This window comes from Tachysurus vachellii, chromosome 14 (assembly GCF_030014155.1).
Source record: "Tachysurus vachellii isolate PV-2020 chromosome 14, HZAU_Pvac_v1, whole genome shotgun sequence".
In the NCBI taxonomy this organism is placed as follows: Eukaryota; Metazoa; Chordata; class Actinopteri; order Siluriformes; family Bagridae; genus Tachysurus; species Tachysurus vachellii.
In genome coordinates, this window is record NC_083473.1 from 710,974 (window position 1) to 732,373 (window position 21,400).

Genomic DNA, 21,400 nt, shown 5'->3' on the forward strand with positions numbered 1-21,400 from the left:
TGCATTTTTAACCCTATGAAGTCTGAGGGTATTTTTAGGGCCTGGAGAAGTTTTGTCATACCCTGACATTTGTGCTTTTTTCAGTTACTTATAAAGACATAAATGGCTAAAGTCTAATATCACTGTAATCAGCACAAACTGGACTACAATAATATGTGAGCAGCATGTATGTACATGATTGTGTTTTTGAGAAAACAATGTTTATGCATGGTTAGTGAAAAATTAAATATTTTACATCACTTGAATAAGGCCATAAAACACATACAGAACATCAGTTCACAAGACTTTTGAGAACTGGATCTTGTAGCCTATAGTTTTTGTTTTAAATTTATGTGAAAATCATCCTGTTTACTCGCTCACAGAAAACAATATATTGATTTAAATTTTCTAAGACACTTTTTGTTTGTAAAGGACATATGTGAGTAGGCGTCAACTATCATGAATATTAATGTGATTCACACCTGAGAAGACAAAGGCCCACATAATGAGCTGCATAATGAGCCTTTCAGGCAGGTATGTGACTGAGAGAGGAGTTACAAGAAAGAATGTGAGGACAAAATAAATGTGTATTTTTTGTTTGTAGTTTATTTAGAATATTTAACTATCACACAAAATCACTTTAGAAGTTAGTAATAACACAGAAGACACAATCAGGAAGCCCACTAACCTACTCTGTCACATAGTACCCAGAATTGAACAGTTATACATCTTTGTGCCACTCTAGGAAACAGTTCCTTTTCAGCTGAACACACAAGTGAACATCACATGCCTGGCATTTCCAAGTAGTGTCCTGCCTCTTACCATGCTTTGCTTTGCAAAGCACACAGGTCCGGATTTCATGTACTGAGTCACCCCTGTGTCTCGGGGGCGTGTCCGTGATCACCTGAATCTCCTCAGTTCATTTGCATATGAACAGCGCGCTCAGACGGAGGCGGGAACACATTATCTATCATGAGGCGAAACAGGAGAAACCGGACCACTCCTTACTTTCATAGGGATTACATAAAAATAGATTATTTGTTTTTGACTTGTTTATTTAAAAGTAGACACTTCAAGCTTTCTATGCATATATTTATCTTGTATTTGAGGCAAGTATTCACTGAGATTTGGGTTGTTTTATTTATGTGTGTGTGAAGAGTGGTGACCGAGACCGAGATGGCAGAGAACGCACTCTGTTTATTTTCTTTATTCTACAAAAGCACAGTGTTTTGTTGTTATTATGTGTGTATAAAGATAAAAGTAGACCATTTACAGATTCGATTGATGTATTGCTCTTGTCTGTACGATCGAAACTGTAAGTGTAGTTTAAGTTCGTTTCGGCCTTAACAGGAGATTATGCCACAAAACGCGTATACGAGTTCATCGACTCCAGAGGTCACAGTATTTACACAGCACTGGTTAAAATGGGGGGGCCATGGTGGCTTAGTGGTTAGCACATTCGCCAAGCTGCTCCAAAGATCCTGGTTAAATAATTCCACTTGACTTATATACAGATGTAGAAATGATGTAATTTATAATCACAACTCTCCAGTGTAGGGGGTCACGGTGGCTTAGTGGTTAGCACGTTCGCCTCACACCTCCAGGGTTGGGGGTTCGATTCCCGCCTCCACCGTGTGTATGTGGATTTTGCATGTTCTCCACGTGCCTCGGGGGTTTCCTCCGGGTACTCCGGTTTCCTCCCCGGTCTAAAGACATGCATGGTAGGTTGATTGGCATCTCTGGAAAAATTGACTGTGTGAATGAGAGTGTGTGTGTGTGCCCTGCGATGGGTTGGCACTCCGTCCAGGGTGTATCCTGCCTCGATGTCCGATGAGATAGGCACAGGCTCCCCGTGACCCGAGAAGTTCGGATAAGCGGTAGAAGATGAATGAATGAATGGTTAAAATAGTAAATGTTGAGGTCCGATCTCCTGTGAATCAATATCAGTGCACCACTCAATGCCACAGGACAAAAAACCTCTTAAATGTAAATGTAAAAATTTATATTGTAGTTGAAAAAACTAGTACAGGTCTGAGAATAAAGTCTCTTAACATTGCTACAATTACAGTGAATTACTTGATGGAGAAAAGGAAGGTAGATATACTGTGTGTGCAGGAGCCCAGGTGGAAGGGGAGCAAAGTACGTAGTATTGTAGGGGGAAACAAACTGTTTATTATGGTGTGGATAGGAAGAGAAATGGGGTAGGAGTGATCCTGAAGTATGAGTGTGTGAGAAATGTTTTAGAGATGAAAAGAGCATCAGACAGGGTCATCAGTTTGAAGTTAGAAATTCAAGGTGTGATCAATGTGGTCAGTGGTTATTGTTGTGGAAGAAATGAGGTTTGAGAGAATTTAAAACATAAAATATCACACTGGTAGGCACGGGCAAGAGTAAAAAAGGTTTCACATATTTATTGTGTTCAGCTGTGCAGCAGGACCCAACACTCCACATGTAACATGAGAGACTAAAGGCCCTCGTCATAGATAACATCAGGATTTTATAGACAGAATTCAAACAAAGAAGACATGTAAAAGGAAATCATCATCAACCATTGGCTTAGAAGCCTGCTGATCTTCTGACCAAGCTGATCTGTACCTACCAAGGTCCCACGGGAACGATCTGCTGGAAGCTGTTTTAGGAAAACAACTGCAATCTCTAGTCACAATAACTACCAGCCATGAGAAGTATAGAAGCATAGAAGGACAGGTTTTTATGAACATCTCTAAAGTGAAAATTTCCACTACAATTCCCCCCTTTTGTCCCTGGGACAATACACCAAATGTTTACTAATCATTAATCTGTAACAAAAACTAAACTCTAAATGATAGATACCAGTATTGTTAAACAACTACTCAATACACTGTTAATCAATTAATCAGCTAGAGTACAATCATGTAAGCCTTAAACTAAGCTCAATCATGTATAATCTCACATCAGCATATCATTTCCACTGTAGGGTTCTCATGAATGCTTCATAAAATACATGATCTTCAGTGGATAATTCAATTCAATTCAATTCAAGTTTATTTGTATAGCGCTTTTTACAATGGACATTGTCACAAAGCAGCTTTACAGAACATAAACATAGAACAAAAGATAAACATAAGGAGAAGTATAAAGAATTAATATAATAAAAATTCAAGATATATACAGTTCACAGTGTGTATGTATGTATGTATGTGTGTATATGTATTTGTCCCCAATGAGCAAGTCTGAGGGCTCAGGCAACAGTGGCAAGGAAAAACTCCCTTAGATTGGTAAAGGAAGAAACCTTGAGAGGAACCAGACTCAAGGGGAACCTCATCCTCATCTGGGTGACACTAGATGGTGTGGTTACAAATATACAAGTATCACAGAGTCCAACTGGAGCCGGTGGATCTGTAGATGTCTCAGGGTTCTCACAGAGTCAGCCTTGTCTCAGTGGAGGTCCAAAAATTTCAATGCACGGAAGACGATCATAGCATGGGTGTCTCAGCATGGGTAGAAAAAGAGAAGAGAAGAGCAGTGCAGAGGGATTAACATATCTGCTGTTCATAAGAATGTGCAAGTCTAGTGTAATAGAGCACAATATTATGGGATGTATTATGTGTACGTCTGACTAAAGAGATGAGTTTTTAATCTACATTTAAACTGTGAAAGTGTGTCTGAGCCCCGAACACTATCAGGAAGACTATTCCAGAGTTTGGGAGATAAATAAGAAAACGCTCTACCACCTTTAGTAGACTTAGATATTCTGGGAACTACCAGAAGTCCTGAGTTTTGTGATCTCAGAGAGCGTGAAGGATTGTAATGTGTTAGAAGACTAGTTAGATACATGGGAGCTAAACCATTAAGAGCCTTGTACGTAAGTAGCAGCAGTTTGTAATCAATTCTAAACTTAACAGGTAGCCAGTGTAGAGATGATAAAATTGGGGTTATATGGTCATACTTTCTTGTCCTAGTGAGAACTCTGGCAGCTGCATTTTGGACTAACTGTAGCCTATTTATTAAAGATGCAGGACAACCACCTAGTAATGCATTACAATAGTCCAGTCTAGAGGTCATGAAAGCATGAACTAGCTTCTCAGCATCAGATATAGACAGGATATGCTGTTTTTGTGGGGACAGGACCCGTATATAAAAAATATGCAGTTAAAGGCAAAGCATTAAGCATTGATCTTGTTGTAACTTCACTACAAGTCACAGTCTCTACTGTCCGCATTCACATTTTGTCTGTTTCTGAGCAAAATTCAGAGAAATAGTCACTGTCAAATGGAGAAGTCCGTCTCGTTTTATTTGGTTTGTCACTTTGTGCATATCATGCAGTGCATCAGAGATAGACCCATGGTCATCATCATTCAAGGGAATGAAGGTGCAACACTGATCTCCTATCATGGCACTTACACCTCCCTCTTTAGCTAATAGAATATCTAAGGCCATTCTATTTTGAGTTCTTGTTGTGTACCTTTGGTTGCCCGATTAGTGGAGTTAACATAAGTGGCAAGCCGATAATGTGTGACCTAGTTGATTCCTTACCCGAGTCATCCCATACTGTGGGAAGAAGGAATCAAAGAATTTACTCGGTTTACCTTTTAGTATATGTTCTGGCGGAGGAAAGTCATCATCAGACACGTCTCTGCGTCTTTTATTAACAGACAGATCATAAGGATGCCAATGATCCCTAGGACTCTAGGGTAATAGTCAAAAAGGCTCCTCATCTTAACAGGAGCTTTTACTCGTCTATGTTGATCGTCTCTAGAAATCAGATCTTATATGTGTGTGTATGAGAATCTGGGTGTAATACTGTACAGTCTTCTGTTGTCGTCAACTATCGTAAATGTCACATTTACCTCTTTCACTTAGTTTATTAAGTTCGTTAACATTTGTGTTCACATTTGTGTGCATGTGTCGATGTTACTCCTTCAGATGACGCTGCTTCTTCTCAGTGTTGGCAAGCAGGTCCCATACCGGTGTTTCTTCTGTTTTCTTCTGACTCAGACACTTTACGCATCGTAGAGAGTCAGTTGGAGCTCACGGGAGAGGTTACTAGCACGTCACCGTGTGCCCTGATGCCCCTTCTCCTTCCTCTTAGCAGTTGTCGATTGATGGTTTTTCCTTTGGCTCGGGAACCCGCTTACAATGGCTAATGTGAATCCACGTCGCTCTCTCTGCAACGTTCACCGCCGTTTGCATGGTCAGAAGTACCTGAAATGGTCCAAGCCACTTCCTGCTTCTCCAGCTTTTCCTCTCGAAATCCTTCACCACCACCCAGTCACCTTAGGCAGTGTTTCCTTCACCTGCTTATGAATTTGTGAACGAATAGAGGACAAGGTTGCATAACAACACAGCATCGCTCACAAAATATTTGGTTTACCGATATCTAGAGATACTGCTGTACCTCCCTCCTTTTGATGCATGGTCTTACTCATGCGTCAACTTATTATAGTAAGGAAACAATTTATTTGGCAAGCATGGTTTGTCATTGGGGCTGTACCAAACCCCATTTCTTACCACACATCCTGCTTTTCTCCTTGCTGCATTTTCTTCTGCTGTGCAACATGCCTGAAGATCCTCAAGGTCAGCTGTGGGAGTTCATATTTTCAAAATACACAAAGTTTCTTTATACATAGAGGAATTTTTTTTGCTGCTGCATCCGCTTTGGCATTACCCTGTGAAATGGAGTCAGTTATCTCTGTACAGTATGTGCTTCAAATTGACATATAGCAAAGGATTTTGTTCATAGAACTGCATTCATGAGATCAGAAATCCGGCCATTGTACATGATTTATTTACCTAATAAGTAAGGATACCTTTAGGTTTCCACAACATGCCCAAATCATATCTGTTATCTGTATAAATGGAAACATTTTTGCCTTGTGCTAATTTACATGTTTCTGTTAGAGACATTAACTCTGCTGCATGTTCAGAGAGGTTTCCTGATAATGATTAAGCTTTCACTATTACATATTCTATGACTGCTGCATATCTTAAACAGCTACAGCCTGTTTTCTAGTTTCTGAAGGCTGATCCATTTACAAACAGTTCAAGGTCTGGATGGTGTCTCCTGCAAATTAGACCTGCAAATTTAATTTACAACGGTTACACGGTTGTGATGTTCTCCATCAACTTCTGTGAAAGAAGAGTTGCAGAGTTTAGTACAGTGTTTTACTTTAACATTTGGCAGTTCAAGTAAAATAGTGTGAAATCTCAGCCATTGTGCTGTAGACATATAGGGTAATTTCACTGTATTCTACAATGTCATTGATGTACATTGAAGCATTGAAGCATTAATTGCTTTTTTAGCTGTTCCTACAGACCCTAAATACTAAGGCAGTCCCACTGCCACTGGATCCAGTTTAGTTAAAAAATTGTCTACTGGTCTTAATTTTTCCTTCATGATTTTGCCATAATACTGATGTCATACACCCCTTTTTTTCACACATATAGATCTACTACCTGCATGAATAAATTAGTTTGGACCTGGTATTTCTAATCTGGGTGTGGATTGTAAGGCTAGTTTCAACTCTTACAAAGGCCTTTTCTTTTTCAGATGTCCTACTAAGTGCACTGTGGGCCTGTAGACCCTTCCCATGAGCCATTGCACTCAAGGGAGCCTCGAGGATTGCATAATTATGTATAAAGGTTCTGCAATAAGAACGCATGCCTAAAATGACATTAGTTGTTTCTTTATTTTAGGCTTTGGATTGTTTTGTATATCTGCAACTCTGTTTTCTTCTATACTTTTACCTTGTTCTGATATCAGCTGTCGCAGGAATTTCACCTGCTACAGTATTTTGCAATTTGCAACTATCAAGCTTCATTATAAACGGTTGTAGATTCACAATGTGATTTTTCCATTAATATATAACACAAACCAAAATTAAGGTTACCGCAATTTACAAGGCCTGTAATCAAATCTGGGGTTTACTTGCACTGATGCACAATTCTTATTTAGACCCACATCATGTTTTCTCAGAGTTCCTTAAGAACTACGTTTTAATGAGGATCATCTACAGAAATATGTGGTAACTGCCACATTGCTTTCAGATTTATTTGTCTGCCTGTGGCATTATCTCAACTATTCTGTCAGCAAAAGCTATCCAATTCAAAGGCATGCAGTAGGCTTTAGTTTTCTCACTGTACAACACTGTGGGATCTGAACTGGGTTTCCAATCACGTTTTCAGACATTTTAGTGTCCACTTTCCTAAATCTTCCCACTTCTCTTTTTCACCTTTTGATAGAGACTCAGAAATTTTCCATAGTGAATGGGTGTGTCTTCCCTGGCCTTACATGTATTTTACAAAGACTCACTTCTACAGAACATCTGTAATTATCCCAATACATATTCTTCAACAATAACACATCTGCTATGTTTGTGGTTCTCAAACCTTCTTGTTCATAATGTGCATCTATTCCCTTATGTGTGTGTGAGCTGTGCAGTGCAGATAATGTGTGTCCATGTATTGTGTGCGTGTAGGGTTAGTAACATCACGGGCCTTATCTATGAGACCTTGATTCACTGAATTCACAGCAGAGGTGCTGAGTTCCCACTCATACACATACAACAGAGGTCTGGGGTCCCACTTAACACCTTGAAATTCACCTGTTTGACTTGTACACACTTTCAATTCATTTGGAGGCTAATTAGGTTTATTCCCCATTTGCAAACCAAATCCCTGCCCATCAAATTAATTGGGCAGCATTCAGATAGCAGAAAAGAAAATGTGAATGACTGTTGGTTATCCCCAACACACCTTAAGGGTGCTGTAATTTTTCTTTCACGTTAATCCCAGACACTCCAACTGAATTCGGGGATCTACCACTCATTTTTGGCATCTTACTCAACTCATGTAATTTGATCAGAGTTTCCTGCACCAGAATCTACTAAAAACACAATGTCTTTTCCCTTTTTACATTCAATGTGTGCACTGGCATGTGCTTGTAGGCATCTAAATTGTACTTTGCATATATGCCTTGTGGAGTATATTTCTTTTCAAGAAAATCAATAGCATTCAAAACATTAGCATTTAAGTCAGAGTCAGAAGTTAGCTGAAGCATTTCCTCATTGCATAGCATCAAAGATTTTGAATCACCCATCCCTTCAGGACTGACCTCCTCGACCTGAGATGTTGATGGTCATGCACTTTCATTGTCGTGTTTCTTAGGGCATTCCCTTGCCCAGTGATCTTGTCCTCCGCAAATAAAACATCCACTCTCTCCTGCTCTTCCTCTTCTGCCTCCTCCTGGCTTGCATCATTGTCAGCTGAACTGTGTGGGTTCACGCTTCTCTCTTTTTTTTTCCTGCTCCTTCTTACTTTGCGTGAGCAGCTTTTCCGCATGCAGAGCATGTTGTATGATGAGGCTCAGCTTTCCAGTGTCTCACATGATGCATAGGTTTTTCACCTTGTCAGATATTCAAGTCAAGAGTCAAGTCAAGAAGCTTTTATTGTCATTTCAACCATATATAGCTGTTGCAGTACATAGTGAAATGAGACAACGTTTCTCCAGGATCAAGGTGCTACATAAAACAAAGACAGGGCTAAAGACTTGTAAGTAGTCTTAGCCACATAAAGTGCGACTGTGCAACCTGGTGCAAACAGTGCAGGACAAGACAAACAAGACAGACAAGACAGTGCAGGACAAAAGACAGTGCAGGACAAAACACAGTGCAGGACAAAACACAGTGCAGGACAAGAGACAGTGCAGGACAAGAGACAAAATTACAAGACAATACAAAAAGTACAAAAAATGCAATACACAAAAGACAATAAATAGTAAACAGTAACAGAAACAGCGCCGACCGACCGGTGTATATACTGTATGTGAATACTGAATGTTCAAACAATATTTCGTGCAGTAACATTAGAATGAACACAGTTTCTTAGCAGCAGGTCCTTGGGATAATATATAGAATTGTGCAAAAAACAGCAAATGTCTGAAATATTATATAGTATGTGCGAAATGGCTGAGATATTGTACAATATGTGCAAAAACGGCTGAAATGTTGGGACAGTTTGTGCAAAAACAGCAGAAAAGGTGTGCAAAACAGCATGTAAACAGTTTGCTGGATTGTAAGCAGCATGTAAACAGTATGTTGTGTCAGTGTGTGTGTTTTGTGAGGGTCTATGCAGTCCATACAGATGATGTGTGTGTATGTTGTGCTCAGTACAGTACAGTTCAGTTATTGAGAAATCTGATGGCTTGTGGGAAGAAACTGTTACACAGTCTGGTCGTGAGGGCCCGAATGCTTCGGTACCTCTTTCCAGATGGCAGGAGGGTGAAGAGTGTGTGTGAGGGGTGTGTGGGGTCATCCACAATGCTGTTGGCTTTGCGGATGCAGCGTGTGGTGTAAGTGTCTATGATAGAGGGAAGGGAGACCCCAATGATCTTCTCCGCTGTCCTCACAATCCGCTGCAGGGTCTTGCGATCTGAGATGGTGCAGTTCCCGAACCAGACAGTGATGCAGCTGCTCAGGATGCTCTCAATGGTCCCTCTGTAAAACATGGTCAGGATGGGGGGAGGGAGATGTGCTTTTCTCAGCCTTCGTAGGAAGTAGAGATGCTGCTGGGCTTTCCTGGTGATGGCGCTGGTGTTGAGTGACCAGGTGAGGTTCTCCGCTAGATGAACACCAAGAAATTTGGTGCTCTTGACGATCTCTACAGATGATCCGTCGATGTTCAGCGGAGAGTAGTCACTCTGTGCTCTCCTGAAGTCCACAACCAAGAAGTCCATCTCTTTAGTTTTATCCACATTCAGAGAAAGGTTGTTGGCTCTACACCAGGCAGTTAGTTGTTGCACCTCCTCCCTGTATGCTGACTCGTCGTTCTTGTTGATGAGACCCACCACGGTCGTGTCATCGGCGAACTTGATAATATGACTCGATCTGTGCGTTGCTGCACAGTCGTGAGTCAGCAGAGTGAACAGCAGTGGACTGAGCACGCAGCCTTGAGGAGCTCCAGTGTTCAGTGTGGTGGTGCTGGAGATGCTATTCCCGATCCGGACTGACTGAGGTCTCCCAGTCAGGAAGTCCAGGATCCAGTTGCAGAGTTTAGTCCCAGCAGGCTCAGCTTCCCAATCAGGTGCTGAGGGATGATTGTATTGAATGCTGAACTAAAGTCTATGAACAGCATTCGTACATAAGTGTCTTTATTGTCCAGGTGGGTGAGGGCTAAGTGGAGGGATGTGGCAATGGCATCGTCTGTGGATCGGTTTGGACGATACGCAAACTGTAAGGGGTCCAGTGAGGGTGGTAGCTGGGTCTTGATGTGCCTCATGACGAGCACTTCATAACTATGGGTGTGAGTGCAACGGGACGATAGTCATTGAGGCAGGACACTGTAGACTTCTTTGGGACAGGAACGATGGTGGTAGTTTTGAGGCACGTAGGAACAATGGCGCTGCTCAGGGAAATGTTGAAGATGTCCGTAAAGACATCCGCTAGCTGTTCTGCACATTCTCTGAGCACCCTGCCAGGAATGTTGTCTGGTCCAGCAGCCTTCCGTGGGTTAACTCTGCATAGAAATCGTTCAACGCGTCTGGGAGGGAGGCGTCGCTATCACAAGCAGGTGAAGCTGTCTTGTAGTTTGTGATCGCCTGTATGCCCTGCCACATGCGCCGGGTGTCTCCGCTGTCCTGGAAGTGGCTGTGGATTGTCTGGGCATGTGCGCGCTTTGCCTCTCTGATGGCTCGGGACAGTTTGGCCCTTGCTGTTCTTAGGGCCGCCCTGTCCCCTGTTCTGAAGGCTAGGTCTCTAGTCCTCAGCAGAGCACGTACATTAGCAGTCATCCACGGCTTCTGGTTGGAGCGTGTAGTGATGGTCTTGGAGATGGTCACGTGATCAATGCACTTGCCGATGTAACTGGTCACTGATGACGTGTACTCCTCCAAGTTGGCAGAGTCACCGTTGGTTGCAGCCTCCCTGAAGATATTCCAGTCAGTGCACTCAAAGCAGTCCTGAAGAGCAGAGGTGGCTCCTGCTGGCCAGGTGTTCACCTGCTTCATAACCGGTTTTGTGCGTCTGACGAGTGGTCTGTATGCTGGAATTATCATAACAGTGATGTGGTCTGAGTAGCTGAGGTGGGGGCAGGGCTCCGCACGGTACGCGCCGGGAATGTTTGTGTAAACAAGATCCAGCGTGTTTTCACCTCTCGTAGGTGAAAAAGTCCACATGTTGATGGAATTTAGGGAGCACTGACTTGAGATTTGCATGGTTGAAATCTCCGGCGATGATAAAAAGTCCGTCGGGGTGAACATTCTGCAGGTCGCTAATAGCTCCGTAAAGCTCACTTAGCGCCTCTTTAGCATTAGCGCTAGGAGGAATGTAAACTCCGACAATGTAAACAGTAGTAAATTCCCATGGTAAATAAAATGGTCTGCATCTAACAGTCACAAACTCCACTGACGATGAGCAGTAACTAGAAACAAGCACAGAGTTCTTGCAATCCGTGTTGATATAAACACACACACCACCACCGCGAGTCTTACCGCACAGAGCTGCATTTCTGTCAGCTCTAAATGAAGTTAGCCCGTCCAGTTGAATGGCGGCGTCCGGAACTCTGTCGCTGCGCAACGTCTCCGTGAAAACGAACACGCAGCAGTTTCTAATCTCTCTCCGTGTAGAGCGTTCGAGTCGGATGTAGTCCAGTTTATTGTCCAGGGAGCAAACGTTGGCTAGTAGAATGGACGGGAGAGCCGGCCGGCTAGGGTTTATTTTTAGCCTAGCACGGACACCCGCCCGCTTACCGCGCTTCCGCTTCCTCGCGCACCGCTTTCGGCGTCCCCTCTCCTGGTCTCTGGTATCAGGCGATACCGGGGACTGGAGGCCTGGTCTCCACAGCAAGCCGAGGTCACGTAGCCTATCGTGCCAGTACATCATCGTGCAGGTTGGTTGTTACACGATTTCTGTACTTTATTAGGTCCTGATGGTTGTATACATGAACACCGCTGTCCCTGGCATCCATGTAGAAGCAATGGTCGGGCTAAAAACCGTAAATAAAAACTTAGAAAATGTAAATAGCACCGTATTGAATCCGGAGAGGCCGCTGCGTGCTACTGCCGCGCCGCCATCTTGGATCAAGTTCCTTTTCATATTCCTGTGATCAGTCCATTCATGAAACTGTTTCTCAAGTGTGCTCACTGCCCCCTCACTCATATCAGTTGGGGGAATGAGGCCGCTGTGCACGTTGTGTATGTCAGTGAGGCGATGAAGATACTGAACAACTGTTCGCGCTGTCCTCCTGTTTGCACAGCGCAATCTTTGTCATATCCATCTTCAATGGAAAAGCATCACAAAAAAGCCTTACGCTTCACATAATTCCATTATGAAGTTAGAGTACGTGCTCTCATCTCTCTCCCGCTCTCATGGGCTAGGTGTCTCATGCACAGATTTTCATCCGGCCTTTCATACTTAATCCGCGTTATATCCGCTGTTATTAGCAGGCTCCTCAGTTCAAGTGAGGTGGAACGGAATTCTTTGCAAAAACGTTCCAACTCCCAACTCCCCCGACTTCTCTCGGGTCAGGGAGGTGCTCATGAGCATGCTCAATGCCCTTTAGTGCCCAGGGATGGTGTAGTAGCATGGGGTCTCCATCCGGCCCCGCTATTTCCACCATGGGCAATGTTGCTCTTTAACCTCTGGAGTCGAAGCCTCTTCTTCAACTGGTTCAAGATCAGTATTCTCCTTCTGCTTTCCTCTCTGACGTGTACAATCTGCGATCGGTGGGGAGAATGGACTCTTCTTCGGTTCCGCATGAGCTGGCTCCGGATCCATGCACACCTGTTGACATGACGCAGCCGCTCCCAGACGTGGTCGAGGAGGCGGTCCATCCAGGTCAGGATCGTCTGAAAAAGACTTAAGAAACTGGAGACTTTGTGAGCTTCTCATTGTACTCTGTGTATTCTGTAAATATTGTGTAAATAATCTCTTTGGAGTAGATTGTGCTTTTCTTAAACCTTTCTTGGCCTCACATGTGAAAAGATGTCCTTTACATTTACCCTGTTCGTCTTCTTATCTTTTTCAATTTGGAGTAGATAATATTTCAGTGAGTGTTTCAGGCTAACACTACTGCCATCTGGGAAGACACACTCCGTCACTCATCACATTAGTTGTGATACAGAATCAGGACCATAATCAGTTCTCATATAATTCACAATAGGTCCAGTGACACTCTTACTGAGCTTGCTCTTAGATTTACTGTTGCCCATGACTATCTTAGTTTAATGTTGACAGTCTCTGTGCCTGTACTCTGTGCTGTGTGTGTGTACTTTATCTTTTTTGTTTTGGCCTTTTCTCTTTTCCCCTAGCCTGCTTTGCTCTCCGGAGAGTCTACGCCGAGCTCGTCAGCTCTTAGCGGCGGGTTTTCTTAAAATTTCGCAAACAAGACACCTTTAGCACCTAATCCCAGATTAGTGGGATTACTAATACTTTTTATTTCTAGGCCATGCACTAGGTGCCTATCCAGGTCCCTGACCTGTCCACAGATCCAGGTCTAAATCCTGTCTTTACAGCCCTTTTCACACAGAGACAACCATCAATATAGTTTTACTATTCAACACTAATAAATTTAACTAGGGTTCTCTGGATAAAACCCTTACAACCTTACAATTAAAAATAAATAAATTCTCTCACCTTCCACGTGTCCAATTACTTTTGATTCCAGCTTTGAGGCAGCTCACGGTGAACTCCCGAGTCCTCTCACACTCATGGCCAATTTTGCAGTTCGAGGTGAAGTTAACAGCCTCCAAGGCGCCTGCAGTTCGCCTCCTCAGGAGTTCCCATGGCCGATCCTCAAACGTGGAATCCTGCCGACTACACCAGCTTGTTGTGGAAGAAATGAGGTTTGAGAGAATTTAAAACATAAAATATCACACTGGTAGGCACGGGCAAGAGTAAAAAAGGTTTCACATATTTATTGTGTTCAGCTGTGCAGCAGGACCCAACACTCCACATGTAACATGAGAGACTAAAGGCCCTCGTCATAGATAACATCAGGATTTTATAGACAGAATTCAAACAAAGAAGACATGTAAAAGGAAAACATCATCAACCATTGGCTTAGAAGCCTGCTCATCTTCTGACCAAAGCTAATCTGTACCTATCAAGGTCCTACGGGAACGATCTGCTGGAAGCTGTTTTAGGAAAACAACTGCAATCTCTAGTTACAATAACTACCAGCCATGAGAAGTATAGAAGCATAGAAGGACAGGTTTTTATGAACATCTCTAAAGTGAAAATTTCCACTACATTATGTTCCACAAGTAGGCTGTGAGTTAGAAGAGGAGGAAAGATTCTGGAGTGAGTTAGATAAGGTGATGGAGAGTATTCCAGTTGGAGAGAGTAGTGACCGGAGCAGACTTCAACTGGCAGGGTGATGAACAGAGGTGATGAGGAGGTGATGGGCAGGTTTGGTGTTAAGGAAAGAAACCTAGAAGTACGATTTGTGGTGGACTTTGCTAAGTGGACAGACATGGCAGTAGTTAACACTTATCAGAACATCAGGATATGCTCCTTTACCTAAGAAAAGCTATTCATAAAAATCTAGATTAAACCAATGTGTTTTTAGTCTGGACTTAAATTCTGAGACTGTGTCTGAGTCCTGAACACAAATTGGAATGTCCCATGTCCACCAAGCTACTGCTCCTGGGCCCCTGAGCAAGGCCCTTAACCCTCAATTGCTCAGTTGTATGAATTGAAATAAATTGTAGGTCACTATGGAAAAGGGTGTCTGCTAAATACCACAAATGTAAATGTAAATGAAGTCTGTTCCATAACTGTGTGGCTCTGTCAAAAAAAGCTCTGCCCCCTGCTGGAGACTTTTGTACCTGAGCTACTACCAAATATTTACATTTACATTTACAACATTTGGCAGACGCCCTTATCCAGAGCGACGTACGTAAGTGCTTAAATCTCTAGCATTGAATACATTAATGCTGGCTCACTAAGTTACATACTTAAGATACCATGAGTTTAAAACTCTTTTAAAACTTTGTTCAAAATTACAATGAAAAAATGTCAAAGGTGTTTATTTTTATTTATTTTATTTTTATTTGCAAAAGATAAGGAAAGAAGTGCTAGTTGAAGTGTTTCCTGAATAAGTAGGTCTTCAACCGCCGCTTGAAAATAGCCAGTGACTCAGCTGTCCGGACCTCTAGGGGAAGTTCATTCCACCACCTTGGTGCCAGAACAGAGAAGAGTCTTGTAGTATACTTGCCTCTTACCCTGAGAGATGGTGGGACCAGTCGAGCAGTGCTGGTAGTTCGGAGGGTGTGGGGTGCAGTGTGAGGAGTGATGAGGGCCTTGAGGTAAGAGGGAGCTGGTCCATTTTTGGCTTTGTAGGCCAGCATCAGTGTTTTGAATCTGATGTGTGCAGCTACCGGAAGCCAGTGGAGGGATCGCAGCAGCGGGGTGGTATGCGAGAATTTTGGCAGGTTGAAAACAAGCCAGGCAGCTGCATTTTAAATCATTTGCAGAGGACAAATTGCGTTCATATGTAGACCTGCCAGCAGTGTGTTGCAGTAATCCAGTCTTGAAATTACAAGAGGTTGAACAAGTACCTGAGCAGCCTGTGTGGACAAAAATGGCCGAATCCTTCTAATGTTGTAGAGAAGAAACTGACATGAGCGAGTCACATTAGCAACATGAGAGGAAAAGGACAGTTAATTGTCCAAGGTTACCCCAAGGTTGCGAGCTGTGGCTGAAGGGGAGATCAGATCGTTGTGCAAGGATACAGCAAGATCATGACCTGGGGATGAATCACCTGGAATGAACAGCAGTTCAGTTTTTCTAGGATTGAGCTTTAACTGATGAGCAGTCATCCATGATGAAATTTCTGCCAGACATGCTGAGATGCGATCAGAAGCTGTGGTATCTGAGGGTGGGAAAGAGAAGATAAGTTGTGTATCATCAGCATAGCAGTGGTAAGAGAACCCATGTGAGGAAATAACTTCACCAAGAGAGTGAGTATACAGGGAGAAAAAAGAGGACCAAGTACTGAGCCCTGTGGGACGCCAGTGGAGAGTCTGTGTGGAGCAGATGTCGCTCCCCTCCATGTTACCTGATATGAGCGTCCCAAGCCATTCCCAAGCTGATCCGCAAATCCCAACTCCTGAAGGTGTACAAGAGAGTCTTGTGCTTGACCGTATCAAACGCTGCTGAACGGTCAAGAAGGATAAGGACAGATGACAGTTTGGCAGCATGTAGTTTCTCAGAGACATCCAAAATGTCTCTGTGGAATGAGCTGCTTTAAAGCCAGACTGTTTGGTCTTGGAGGTTGTTCTGTGAGAGATAGACAGACAGTTGATTATAGACAATGCGTTCAAGAATTTTTGTAAGAAACGAGAGAAGTGATACCGGTCTGTAGATACTGATGTCTGATGGATCCAGAGCAGGTTTCTTTAGGATGGGAATAACCTCTTGCTCTCTTGAAAGTATTTGGTACCTGACCAGATGCTATGGATCTATTGATGATAGTGGTAATGAAGGGCAGAAAGTCTTGCAAGATGGTCTGGAGCATAGTGGAAGGGAGTGGATCCAATGGGCAGGTGGTAGGATTCTAGGACTAGATGTTGTAAAATCTCTTCTGCTGCTACAGTTGAGAAATGCGACAACGAAGGTGTAGGGGAATCCATAATCTGAGATGTAAGTGCAGTCGGGGCTGAAGTGAAGGTCCGGCAGATTTCCTCAATCTTCTCCTGGTAGAAAGAAGCAAAGTCTTCTGCAGTCAGGGAGGATGAAGAAGGTGGAGCCGGGGGGTTGAGCAGAGAAATTATGTTGTGGAATTTCTGAGGGTCATGTGAGGAAGCTTCAAGTTTTTCCTTGTAGAAGGAAGTCTTGTCCAATTTCTCTCTGATGATCTTAGCTCTCTTTGATTGTTGCGCAGCACATCTGAATGCCAAGGAGCAGAACAAGAAGTTTTCTTGGGTTTAGTGGACATAGGGAAGAGGAAGTCCATAGTTGAGGAAAAAGATGAGAGGAAAGTATCTGTGGCTGAGTCCAAGGGCAGTAAGGAAAAAGAATCAGGATCAGGAAGAGAAGAAAGAGTGCCAGAAGCTACAGAAGAAGGGGAGACAGAGTGAAGGTTGCGGCGGGTAAGAGCGAGGGGGTGAGAGGTAGTTTTAGGTAGGGTAGGGAGAGTGATGGTGAAGGAAACCAGGTGATGATCAGAGACGTGTAGTGGGGTAACAGGCATGTCTGTAGCTGGAGAAGGATGGGTGAAAACCAGGTCCAGGACATGGTACAGGCCTCCTTTGTGTGTGGGGATGTACAGTAGCTGTTGAGTGACTAGTGGATGCTGATAAATAGTTGTCTAATTAACAAATGTTCATACTGTTTCAGTGCTAGATAATGTCCAGCACAGTGAATGGAGGACTCATGAGGTATGCATATGTAAAAACACCCCCAGCCACTCTCCCGAGGGGGCATTCTCTGGAGTTCTAACTTCTGGGTTCCTTCCTGCTATTTAAGCAACGTCACTCAGTGCGTACCAAGCCTTTGTTTTGCCCAGTGCTCTTTGTGTGTTTTCTGTTTATAACCATTGCTTGTGATTATTTGGATTACTCTCTATTTGCCTTGCCCCTGTCTGTACTTTTGCCTCGCTGACTGCCTACCTGTGTTTATTGACCTCCCTGCCTGTTCTTTTCCTGTCTATGATTCTGTATTGCGATTTGAATCTGTTTGCCTAATCTTTGTTAAAGCTGTTTATCGTACTACACATGTATTGCCGTACTTCAATACAGCATACTTTGGCAGGAAAGTTAGCAACCAACTGATCATACACAAATTCAAAATGCTACCTTACCAGAAGAGAATAAATTCAAGATACTGAGTTTAAAGCACACTTTATTTAGCCCAAATTAATCTCACATCTAATTTGACTAGAGCAAATGTGTGGCCCAAAACAACAACATATATAAGACCCATATTGATTTATTTTTCAAGACCCAGTATGTGTACTGGACTGACCCCTCGTAGTGTATATGACAATGTTCTGAATAGTTTCTCTTTGGCCTGGACAATATATTCTTAATAAATTATTGTGTTTTCTGTTTAATTCTAATTTACCTTAAATTCTTGATCTCACTCACTCACTTATTTTCTACCGCTTATCTGAAGTACCTCGGGTCACGGGGATCTCAGATGTCATCGGGCATCAAGGCAGTATACACCCTGGACAGAGTGCCAACCCATCGCAGGGCACACACACTCACACTCACTCATGCAAACACACACTACGGACAATTTTCCAGAGATGCCAATCAACCTACCATGCATGCCTTTAGACTGGGGGAGAAAACCGGAGTAACCGAAGGAAACCCCAGAGGCACGGGGAGAACATGCAAACTCCACACACACAAGGCGGCGGTGGGAATCGAACCTTAATATTAACATTTTAATAAAACCACAGAGTAAATACTATCCCAATACTACACAACTGCTCTTATGTCTCCAACCTTATATAACTTCTAAAAGACACAATAAAAAGTTTCATCATAATACACATAAAAACAGTCAATAGTTAAAGAGAGAGTTCACTAAACCTTTAAGAATTAACGCTTTAAGAAAACAGTGAGCTTTTCAAATGACCCACACTGACACAACGTAGGAAAGAAACAGTAAACTTACAGTATAGAATTCAAATATTTCAACTAAAAACAACAAAAACAAAAGCACAAATTAATCATTGCTGTGTGTGTACTGTATGTGTGTTTATATGTGTGTGTGCATGTGTGTGTGCATGTGGGTGTGTGTGCATGTGTGTGTGTTTGTACTGTCAACAAAAATGACCTCTGTTTTAAGCCTCACAGACATTTTAAGTGATTATCTGTTACACCTGGAACTAATTTATCAGAATAAAATTTGTCTGAACATTTAAAAACTTTACAGTTCTAATTTTAAATGTCACCTTATTTTGAAGAAAGATCATATAACATATGATATTATGATAAGATGATATGTAAGGAATTTTAAAGAGATCACTGAATGCAGCAGGACTGAAGCGGAAGGTGCTGTCAATCAGAGACGAGTTCATATGTGTAGGTTTCATGTGAGACATAAACTTATTTATTGATTGTCCCTGATAAAATGCAGACAGTAAATAAAAACCAATACATTTAGACAAACACACAGTCAGGTAAACATTGTAATATTGATTATTCAAACAAAATGAAATATTGAAATAGAAAAGAATGCATATTTATTTAAAATGCAGTTAAACTATTAAAAAAGAAAAAAGTTTAAAAGTATAAAGAAGTATTTTAAGTGTGAAATAATTTTTCTCCACATAGATCCTATGAAGGTCCTATATTTTCATACCTATATGTTACCCAGAGGGTCAAACACACATAAATTAACCCATTTTGGCCCAGATATCAGTTTTCTGCCCCAGGAGCATAAAGCAACGAGACCCAAACAATGCTCTTTGATTCATAGATACAACGCACCATTCTGCTTCAGTACAAATGTGCAGATGTTGGAAATGTGGAAGATCTGATGAAGGTTCATGAATAAACTTCTTGTATGTACTGACACATAAAATCTTCTGATTTATTCCTCACCACACTCTAACACCACACTGGTTAAAGTGGTAAATGACCAACTACTGACCTCTGATCAGGGTTTTGGCCTCATGGCAGCTCTGTCAAATATGTAAATGAACCTCAGAGGTGAGAAAGCTGGACTTGACTACTGAGTAAGTGTATTGTGTTTGTTAAACCGTGTCATTGTGCTGCATCACATCGTCCTCCTCAGCACCTGCAGCTGCAGCAGTCTCACTCACTGAGGTTTTTGTACGACGCTCTAACACTGTGTGAACGTAGAAGTTTTGAATGTGTTGTAATGATCAGTTAGACAGTAATAATCTCCAGTATCTTCAGTCTGAACTCCACTGATGGTCAGAGTGAAATCAGTTCCAGATCCACTGCCACTGAATCGATCTGGAATACCTGATGCTCTAGTACTAGCCCTATAGATCAGGTTTTTAGGAGCTTCTCCATGTTTCTGCTGAAACCAGTACAAACAGTCATATTTACCACCACAGTCATTATCAACAGCAACATTGGTTTTACAGCTGATGGTGATTGTGTCTCCTGGAGAAACAGATTTCACTGCAGGACTCTGAGTCACAATGGCCTGACTTTGGGATCCTGAAAAAGGAGAAGGATGAAGAAATGTAGGTAAGATAATTATTACATGTTGAATAAATTTGACTGAGTGAAATCTTACCTTGAGCACAGAGGAGCAGTGTGCAGATGAAGACGCTGATCAAACTCATGGTTTCTGTGTGTGAAGTCGCTGAGCAGCAGCTCTCAGTCATGAAGTGTTAAAGTCACAGGGCTATAAACACTCACAGGGCACTGAAGCATGAGCTGATAATGCAAAGTGGAACCTCTCGCTATGGAAACGTGTGTGTGTGTGTGTGTGTGTGTGTGTGTGTGTGTGTGTGTGTGTGTGTGTGTGTGTGTGTGTGTGTGTGTGTGTGTGTGGTCACTGTAGTGTAACAGGTTTTTGTACCATGAGTGTATCACTGTACTGATGATTGAAGACGTTAATGTTTCCAGTCTGGAAGTTGAACATCTGGTGAAAGGTCTGTTCTATTCTGAGATAAAGAGGATCACTCAGCTGTCTTCATGTAAATCTCTCTCTCACTTCATTGATCTCTCTCTCTCTCTCTCTCTCTCTCTCTCAGTTTCACTGCTTTAACTGCTTTTACTTATCTGGGTTGGTTGGGGGACATTTTCCAGGTATGGACTAAATGATATACACCACTTTATCAGGACCCTTCACCTGTGTTCACCTGCACATTCATCCAGTTATCCAATCAGCCAATCATGTGGCAGCAGCACAGTGTATATAATCATGCAGATTTAGGTGAAGAGCTTCAGTTAAAGTTCACGGCGAACACCAGAATGGAGTAAAAGTCTGATCTCTGTGACTTTAACAGTAAATGGTTGTTGGTATCAGATGGGCTGGTTTGGGTTTTACAGAAACTGCTGATCTCCTGGGATTTTCACACACAACCATCTCTAGAGTTTTTACAGAATGGTGTGAAAAACAAAACCATCCTGTAATCAGAGGGTCTGCAGTCTGAAACATCTTGTTGATGGGAGAGATCAGAGGAGGAGATCAGACTGGTCAAGTATTTTGGGAATACAGAAAAAATGTAAATTAGTTCATCTTAAAGATTGTTTAATCCTCAGTCCATCTTCTCTTCATCACAGTAACAGATCAGCATGTGTACAGTTCCATTACAGCACCATCTAGTGGCCACATGACTGAACATCAGTCTACATTTCATCAGGTTGGGGTAGAACAGGAGACTGGTTTGTGTTGAAACTTTACAGATGATGAGAAAATGAATCTTTAAATCTAGAATCATATAGAAATGAATGTTGAAAGATCCTGTACTACATTGTGTGTTAAAGTAGTTTGAAATAGACACCAGAGGT

General features: G+C 42.4%; 2 long non-coding RNA genes and 1 gene segment (V, D, J or C); 1 reads left to right on the forward strand and 2 right to left on the reverse strand.

The window, feature by feature from the left end:
* Window positions 1–5,392: 5,392 nt before the first annotated feature.
* On the reverse strand, window positions 5,393–8,198 carry LOC132857300 (uncharacterized). The gene is made up of 2 exons (XR_009649535.1): window positions 8,053–8,198; window positions 5,393–5,540 (listed from the first exon to the last, which is right to left on the reverse strand). It is a non-coding gene; the product is annotated as an uncharacterized LOC132857300 (long non-coding RNA).
* An 11,292-nt stretch (window positions 8,199–19,490) lies between these two features.
* On the reverse strand, window positions 19,491–20,489 carry LOC132857263 (immunoglobulin kappa variable 1-16-like). The segment is given in 2 exon segments: window positions 19,491–20,098; window positions 20,178–20,489. Coding segments are annotated over 2 exon segments (438 nt in total).
* Window positions 20,438–21,400, forward strand: part of LOC132857290 (uncharacterized) — a 29,250-nt gene continuing 28,287 nt past the window's right edge. The window contains exon 1 of the long non-coding RNA XR_009649527.1: window positions 20,438–20,455. This is a non-coding gene — a long non-coding RNA (uncharacterized LOC132857290). The remainder of the gene's footprint in view (window positions 20,456–21,400) is intronic.